The sequence below is a fragment of the Corvus brachyrhynchos genome, unplaced genomic scaffold, assembly GCF_000691975.1.
Source record: "Corvus brachyrhynchos isolate BGI_N302 unplaced genomic scaffold, ASM69197v1 scaffold302, whole genome shotgun sequence".
NCBI classification, from domain to species: Eukaryota; Metazoa; Chordata; class Aves; order Passeriformes; family Corvidae; genus Corvus; species Corvus brachyrhynchos.
In genome coordinates this window covers 2,961,185-2,970,152 of record NW_008237244.1, presented here as the reverse complement: position 1 = coordinate 2,970,152, position 8,968 = coordinate 2,961,185, and the positions used below count along the sequence as shown (strand labels likewise).

At 36.0% G+C, this 8,968-nt stretch overlaps 1 protein-coding gene across 11 annotated transcripts in view; it reads left to right on the top strand.

The window, feature by feature from the left end:
* Window positions 1-8,968, top strand: part of VPS13B (vacuolar protein sorting 13 homolog B) — a 437,850-nt gene that overhangs the window by 51,831 nt on the left and 377,051 nt on the right. For 10 of the 11 annotated variants that reach the window (XM_017730363.1, XM_017730354.1, XM_017730356.1 and 7 more), the window contains exons 5-6: window positions 1,335-1,516; window positions 4,043-4,217. In XM_017730363.1, the coding sequence (XP_017585852.1) occupies window positions 1,335-1,516; window positions 4,043-4,217 (357 nt within the window). The remainder of the gene's footprint in view (window positions 1-1,334; window positions 1,517-4,042; window positions 4,218-8,968) is intronic. The other variant, XM_017730358.1, reaches the window with a different exon arrangement.

Genomic DNA, 8,968 nt, shown 5'->3' with positions numbered 1-8,968 from the left:
TGGAGCGTTCAACTTGTACTTGTGAGCAAAAGCACCTGTGCTGAGATAGGCAGATGCTGATGCAGCTGTAATTTGATGAGAAGTTTGGACAGGGAGAGATGAACCAGATGAGGACTTTTGCTCCAAATGGGAAAGGAGAAAACCTCAGTCCCTAGAGATGAACCAGATGAGGACTTTTGCTCCAAATGGGAAAGGAGAAAACCTCAGTCCCTAGAGATGAACCAGATGAGGACTTTTGCTCCAAACGGGAAAGGAGAAAACCTCAGTCCCTAGAGATGAACCAGATGAGGACTTTTGCTCCAAACGGGAAAGGAGAAAACCTCAGTCCCTAGAGATGCTCCCAGAGATAGTCCTAACGATGAAGATGATGAAGACCCTTTGCTCCCAGGGAAGGAGAAGGGCCTCTGTTTTTGTTTCTGAACGGCTCAACCTTAAAATTGTACCCCAAAAAACTTCAAGAGTGGACCCTCGAAAGCAGTTGCAGGAAAAGCTGCAAGTCAGGGGAAGGGACTCACATGCAGGCAGAGAGACTCCTCCTAAATGGACAGAACAGAGTTATTTGGAAGTGGGTGGCTGTCTCGTTGTGATACTGTTTTCATAGCATGAGCAAGAAGAGACTTCTCTTTCTAAATGGACTGAACAAGGTTATTATGGAAGTGATAAACAGACTGAACATCTTAAGGGTTGTCTTTTTACATTGTCAGTGGGAGAAGGGAGGAAGGTGGGGGGAGGAGGAGAGTTCTGAAGGTGGTATAATTTTTTTTTTTCCCTTCTTTTAGGTCTGTTAATAAACTTCTTTATATTCTTTCAAGTTTGGTGCCTGCTTTGCATTTCTCCTAATTCTTATCTCACAGAAGATAAACAGTAATGAGTATTTTAGACCAAACCACCACACTAAATTGGTGTTTCCGCCCGGTTACAAACCCAACCCGCGACAGATCACTATTATAGCTCGTTTCTTTTGGAAGGTTCAAAAGAAAACTTTGGGGGATAATATGCAAAATTGTTTCTGGAAGAATAATGAGAATGATATTTATTGTATGCTTCCACATGAAACAGTACTCTTCTTTTATAAAAAGAGCTAAGGTACAGCAAACAGGGTGAAAATTTTAATTGGGTGTAACAAATTTGTCCTCACTTCCTGTGCATTCAGCAGAAAAAGTCAGACACAGGAAATGCTTCGCTTTAGTTACATAAGCCAGTACTTTGCTGCTGATTTAAATATCAATACCAAAAAACTACCTTCTATTGCTTTCTTCTAGTTAAGAACCTGTATGCATGACTTACTTTTCTTATGCAATGTATTTTTTTAACCTGTACACTTCTTTTAAAAGCCACTGATCTGGTACTGAGGAAGATGATCAACTTTTCTGACTGCACAGTATGTCTTGATAAGAGAAATGCTAGTGGTAAAATTGAATTTTACCAGGAACCTCTGCTGTACAAATGTTCTTTCAGAACTCGTCTGCATTTTACTTATGATAACCTCAACTCCAAAATGCCATCAATTATTAAAGTAGGTATCCAAAATAATTTTTTTGCTACTCACTTTTGAAGTTTTGAGGCTTTTCAAAATATCCTTTAGAATTTTAAGTAAAACGAAATGCTTATGCTGTTGTGTTTAGCTAAAGAAATTTTTCAATTGTGTTTTGATCATATGGTGCAATTAGTTTATGTACAGAAACAGCACGTAATTAAGGAAGTTATGCTCTCTAATATTTTCATTTTTTCTTGGAGTTTAAAAAAACTCCAAGAAATTGTAAGGGAGGAAAGAAAGTCTGCAGATAACCTGTTAAAAAACCCCAGTAGTATACTTGAGGGTGTCTGCAATAAGATGCAAAGGATTTTTTTTGCCTTAAGTTATTGTTTCAAATGTAGCTCCAACTCTCATGAATAACAAGAAACTTCAGTGTATTAGCACTCTGCAGTGAACCATGTGAGATGGATTAGCAAGCCAAACTCATCTCCTAGTGAGCAGGGGTGCAATATTAAATATTATTCACAGACATCTGACACTAGGTGACATCTTTACATTTTGCAGTGCAGAAACCAAGTATTGAGTTGGTGGAGAGATTAAACTACCTTACTCTGGTTTTTTCTGCTCTGAGTAGTCATGCATGTAAGGTTTGTCTTTCTTCCTCCCTGCTCTCAAAGAAACCAGTGGTGCCCATCTAGTCAGCTGAGAGGTGTTTTTTAAATTAAGATGCAGACAGTGTTAATAAAAAGTAATCTCCATGCGTATGCACTGCAAAATGGTAAATGTTGAGGTAAGTTTTGAAGGGCATTTCTCAAGAATACAATTAAAAGTGTCACTCAGTTCGTGATACGATTCATGCAGCCCTAGGCTGCTGTCAACTTGAGGCTGGGAGTTCAACGTGTCCAGTTTGTCAAGTGCCCTGTATGCCTTTGGTTACTTTACTGTGTGGGAACTGTAAGCATTTGGTTACTTTGAGCAAATTTCAGGATTTGTGGATATGGCAATGACCATATGAGGATTTATCCGGCTAAGAAGAGTCACAAAATGCTGCACACAAATGCCTGGTGGTATGCATGTTTGCAGAAGCTTCTTTTGCATGTGTGGATCTTGATTTATGCCAAGACTGATTCTTCATACTAGAAAGAAAAGCTTCTCCTCCCCCTCCTTTGTTCAGAATAGGTAGCAATTTTGGAAGTTTGCCTATTTTGAGTTTTATAAACAAGGAGCTGTGTATTCAATGATACTAGGACTTTTAACATTGTGCCTTAACTTCACAATGTATATGAACTCCAGTGATGATAAGGATTCTTCATATGACTGTCTTTAGCTTATCAGTTACAGGCTTAGGTTCTGTGGTGACAGTCTGCTGCATATACACAGTAAATCCTAATGTTAAAAAGCCTTATTCTTAAGTAGCCAAAGAGTTCTGTTAATTTTGGAGAAGTAATCTGTACTAGCTCATCCTATATGCTAAGTTTGGAGAGCAAAAGTTTGTGGCCAAATTACAAGTCTCTGACAGCGTACTTCAATGTAAATGCTGACAGTCTTCCATATATTTTAAAATTATATAGTTGTAAAAAATGATGATTGTTATTTTATTGATTACAATTTTTAGTGGATACTGGACTAAAAGAAAACTCATGCTAAAATGCACTATGATGGACTATAAACTTCTCTGGCCATCTTTGTTGGCCATTTTTTGCCTCTGCCCTATTTTAAGGCAGGTGTTAGTTTGTTCCAAGATGTTTTAACTTCTTTTTTTAGTTTATATTTTGATTTTGGTTTTGGTTATGTTGCACATAGTTTACTTACTGGAGTTAAAAGTATGCCTAATGTTAGACAGTAATTTTGTTACAATAATTTTATTTTATGCAGCTCTTATTTAATGAAAGGTAGCTTTCTTATGTTGTTTGGCTTTGTCTTTACAGAATAAGCTCATACACAAAATGGCTGTTTTACAGCTAAAATTTTAAAGAAGGATAAGTTTTCATCCCAATAATTACAGTCTTTGCAAAGCTTTCTTTCATTTAGTGAAAAGCATGTTAACTGCATGTTTGAAATGGAATATTCAGAGGAGCCAGTTTTCTGCACTTCAGTTGGAATTAATTCTTCCCCTCATTACTTGGCCACTTGGAACAAAGTTTGGAGTGGGAAAGAATCAAAATGAAGGACCTTGTATATTAAAACAGTATATCTAGAGTTTCTTTAGCATGCAGAGATTTTAAAGAAACTCCATAATGAAAAGAAAAGTTTAATCAGATGCTCTTACATCACTTATATGTGAGAAATTTTGTCAGCATCAACTTTAAAAAACAAATACAAAAGTGTTTCTGTATGTGTAAACATGTTACACTTGACTTTTCAACTGAAGATCTCTTGTGTGACCTCCCAAAGAGTGAATGTTTTCATTGTTTGCAGCCCTTTGCCTTCTGTTGTGTTGCAAATCTCGTTTTTGGAAACAGAATGCCCATAGCAGATGAATATGGAATTGTATGGTTTAAAAGTGGGCTTTACTGATGACAGAGCGTTGTTATTATTTGCTTTTGTTCTCTTTTCATATTATAGATTCACACATTAGTTGAAAGTTTGAAACTTTCAATCTCTGATCAGCAGCTTCCTATGTTTATACGTATAATGCAACTTGGGATTGCTCTTTATTATGGAGAAATAGGGAACTTCAAAGATGGGGAAAGTGAGGATTTGATTTGCCACACGAAAGATATTTTGGGAAATATCACAGGTAAATACAGCTTTTAATTTGTAAGAAGAAATGTTAAAAACATGTGTTTCTTTGCTTTTTGTGAATGTAAATATCCAAGTCTAGTTCTTGCCAAGTATCTCATCAGTCTGCAGTTGTTAGAGGCAGTTCATTGTGCTGGGTAAGTATGCAGTGCTTTAATGTCTTTGATGTTATGTTCCATAAAGAATTCTGATGGTCTTAACTAAACTGATGTTAAATATGATCTAAGAAGACCATTTTAGGAGTTGTGACACAGTAGAGTACTTTGGATTTATCTGTCAATACACCATACAACAAGGCACCTTTTCATAAGCAAGTTTGAAACTGGCAGCAGCCACATTTGAGCTAAATAAGAGAAAAGCCAGTGTGCTTTTTAATTTCTTTGAAAATGGTGATTGAGAATAGATATATCAGAACTTGTTCGAAATGGCAAAGTATTATTTTACACTGTTTCCATAGTTTTGTCCTTTTACAGTGTCTGGTCTCAACTGCTTTTTATTTTCATATAACATGTATTCCCTCTTCTACGTGATCTTTCATGGTAACTTGCTGCAACAGGATCTTTTCAGGAGCATTGCAGTGATGAGGGGTGAATTTTCTTTACCTTTGTGATTGTTTCTCGTCTGCTGCTTCCCAGGCACATGGGGTGACTCTTGGGGTGATTCTGTGCAGGGCCTGGAGTTGGACTCAATGATCTTTGTGGGTCCCTTCCAACTCAGCATATTCTGTGATTTTGTGAATTTATTTAGAGATTTTTATTTTAATTTTAATCTCCTCAAGACAGAAGTTTTGGTTATCTTTCCAAGATTGGATTTGAATCTGGGGAAATAGGAAGAGAGATTTATCTCACCACCCAAGAGCGTGACAATATCTAGAAAATTCTTGGAATTTCATTTGAAGGTGACACAGCTCTCATAAGCTAGCCTTAAGTTTATAATATTTCAGCAGTTTGAAGCTTTGTGTAAACTATTAAATTAATTAATTTTGTTCTGTTTAAGAAATATACCATTTTATTTTGCATTAGAAGACTATAATTTTTTCTTATTTTATTCTGTGTTACTGTCATCTCTGGTTTCAGAGAAATAGATACGATTGATAAATGAAAGGAGTGGAAATTTTTTTTCCAAAATACAGCCTTCACTGTTGGTTGGCACAGATAACTGTTTCACTCTTATGTCAGATGTAGAATTCTCTGTAATGTTACTGCTCTGTGGAACTGAGCAAACAAATAAGATATCTGTAAATAGTTCTCTTGTTTTCTCTAAAGCTTGGTTTTCTGCACTAGAAACTCTGCATTGCAAGAAAGGAGAAGTTCATTACACAAGACTTATGATTAGAAGTAATTAATATTCTGGAAATATTGGCTTAATATTCTGCTGAGACTTAGAAAGCATACAGGTTTTAGAAAAATGATTAGTGTGTGTTTTAATAACATTACATCTAACCAAAGTTTTGTACTATTTACAGGAGTAAGTGTGAAGGAGTTTTCTCTGAAGCACTGCTTTCAGACAGAGGGTTGTCTTTGTATCATGAATATCTTTCTTTTGTTGGCATGAAATTTCCCCTAGATTTGGCTAAATATTCATGCTGTAGAGGATTACAATGTATTTAGAGTTGCTTGAATTTCATACCTGCATTCCTGGAGTCAATAAGGCAACTAAGGCCATTTGAGTACAGGAAAGATGCAGGAAGAATAGAAAAATCGTATGAGTCAATATGAGAATAGCTGGGATGGGTAAGCAATGAGTTTCAGATAAAAAGATATAAGGATTAGAGACAGAGTAACTGGGTAATGAGAAAACTGGAATGAAGCTTTAACTGTGGAAGAGGACAGAAGTCAGCAGAGCCAAGCGGGTTTTACTTGGCTTCTTTTGGTTAAGGTGTGAAATTAGTGGTGAAACAAATACAGTTTAAGCAAAGGTTAATGTTAAAAGGCATCTGCCTACAAGTATTCAGTCTCTTTTGCATCTAGAATTAAATTTGAGATTCTTACATCCAAATATGTGTAAAATTTTTGGTAATCCATCCCATCATCCTTATTTTTAATGTATACCTTCAGGAAGATTGAATTGCAATTGCTGTTGATCAATCCCATTTGCATTCTTTTGAACAAATGTGAATATTACTTACTAGCTTTCCATAAAACAGCCATCTAAAAAAGAAATAATATAATGTAACTTCACACTGTTGTACACAAGATTTTTCAGAGGGGTCAGTGATTAGAGTAAGATTGCAAAAGAAGAAATCCGTAATTTCCTACGCAATTTTTGTTCAGCTATGCTGTGCTCTAACGTGATCATTGTACTTGATTATATGAGCATATGTATTTGACAGAACTATCTCCTTTGGAGCACAAGACAGATGGCAATTGTTGGATGGCCAAGCCAGAGATGTAGAAGTAGTTTTAGAAGCCCATTTCTATCTTCACTGCAAAATATTTTGCTACGCAGAGGCTAAATGGTCACTCCATTTATGCTTGTTTCCAGTGTCTTAATTGTCAGTTTGCAGTGCCTTCTTCAGTTTATAGCAGTCAAATTCTGAATGAGGAAATCATCTATATTATTTAGTGATACAAGAATGAACATCTTCAGTTCTGTCCTTGAAGTATGTACTAAATTTCGCTCATGAAGTTTCATGGCTGATTCAATGAGATGAAAATTTGTGCTATTGCCAGCAGGGATAGTGATGCATTTCTTCCTTCTTCCTCTAGTGCCAGTACTTGTATTCGTGTAGCCACAGGCTAAGCTGGATCACCTGTGCCTGGCTGAAAACTAATGCAGACAGAGGAATAAATAAACAAATAAATAAGTACCAAGAGGGTAATTTTCTACTGGGTTAATTCCAGATTTATGTTGAGAGATACCAGTTCCCAGACTCTTATTACAGATAAATACCTCAAACCCTTCAAAAGAAAGTAAATTTCTGAAGATCGAACTTGATTTGAACATGCAAACAATGAGATGCAGTCACACTGCAATCTTGTAATATATATAAAATATATTTGTTAACTGGAATCACTGCCCTGCGTTATGGATCAGGATTGTTCCAATGTGAACTTGCTGTGGATGGCTAGAAAGAGTGGCTATAGAATCCTGATGCAGAGTAACATTTCGTCCTTTAACAAACTCATGTATGTGAAATAGGGTTTTTGTCATTATGGTTCACTATCCTATATGTTTGCAGGTGATGAAGTGGTTAGTGTAGTTAATTCAAAGCAAAGAGATTTTATGTTTCCCAAGTACATACTCCCCTTCATATATTCCTTGTTATAAAGGAATTTACATTGTATTTATATTTGAAGTGTTTAGAGGATGTTGAGTGTTGCTTATGAGGCTGGTAGGCATTTCCTCTGAAGTTTGGTGGTTATATAGTGGCTGTAGTAGTTTTAATTTAGTGATAGAAAATAGATACATCTTCCTCTTCAATTTTCTGTCTCACAGTACATAGATAGAGGAGCCAGGCTAAAATGGTGCTGATTTTAATGGTTTCCAAAATATTAAAAAATATAATCCAAACTATTACTTGGCATATTTTGGTGTTGTCTCTGTGTACTGCCGAGAGGAGTATGCTAAATGATGGCTGAATTTTATGGCCAAGTAGACCAAATGTTATGGATGGCCCAGGGTCTACACATGCGCCTTTTTTTCAGTTTTTGCCAGACCTTCCACCATTTCTTTTGTGCTTGCCAACACCAGTCTGTGCTAACTACTTGAATCATGCTTCTTATCAGTTTTTTTCCTTCTATGGCTGACAGTTCTTCCTCTTGGCTTTTTCCAAGATTTTACATGCACCTCTTCTGTATTTGCTGTGTTTCAATATTTATGTTTGGATTGAAATCTGATCCCTGAGACTTCTGTGAAGAGAGCAGAAAGGAAACTTGCATTGCCTTTGTGGGAGGAGGTGTCCTTGCCTCTTGAGCATGTGCAGAGAATTCTCATGAGTGTTTTTTATTACTCTTTCTTCCAGTATGCAAGTATAAATAGAGTAAAAGGCTAAAGACTAATTAGACTAAAAAGGTCTAAAACTTGTAAGAATGGGATCTCTGAGCTTAAAAATAGGTAAATAGAAATTGAATATGCCTATTTCTGTTCTCAGTTAAATGATTCATTAAACATATCCTTCACCTACAGGAACAGTACTGCATCCTGTACTGCCTGTAGTAATTCTGAAGTATTTAATAGCCCTCGTGAGTCCCATAAGAGTGGTGATGAAACCAGATAAAAGCTTTTTGTGCTCTTTGTACATGCAGTTTTACCTACCTGTTTGGATCATGAGTCTTAGACTTGAGTCTTTGGGGGAAGTTCTTGTTTTGCTCTGTGTGCTATCTCTAATAATTTTCACAGAAGACCAACATTTTGACTTTGGCTCACAGATGGATACCAACTTTTTTGAGCGTAGATAAATTTGTATCTTAGAATATTTGAAAAGCTTAGTTTTAAACGAAGGAGGTCTGCAACCTTAAGTTTTTTATCTGTGCTGTATTTGCGTTTTTTTGCATTAGGCTGTTGCAACTGAAGTACTTTTAAATTTTATTTTAAAATTGGAAACTACAAGATCATAATATATCATTATTTAGTAAGGTTTAATTTTGCAGCTTTAGAAGGTTTTTAATGGAAGAAGCCTTGAAAGCTTGTGGTATAGATGGCAAATTCTGGTCTCACTGCAGATGTGTGATACTAGAACTATGGCAAAGACCCTTAATATTTTTTGGAGGAAAATGTTAAGACCCTTAATATTTTTTTGGAGGAAAA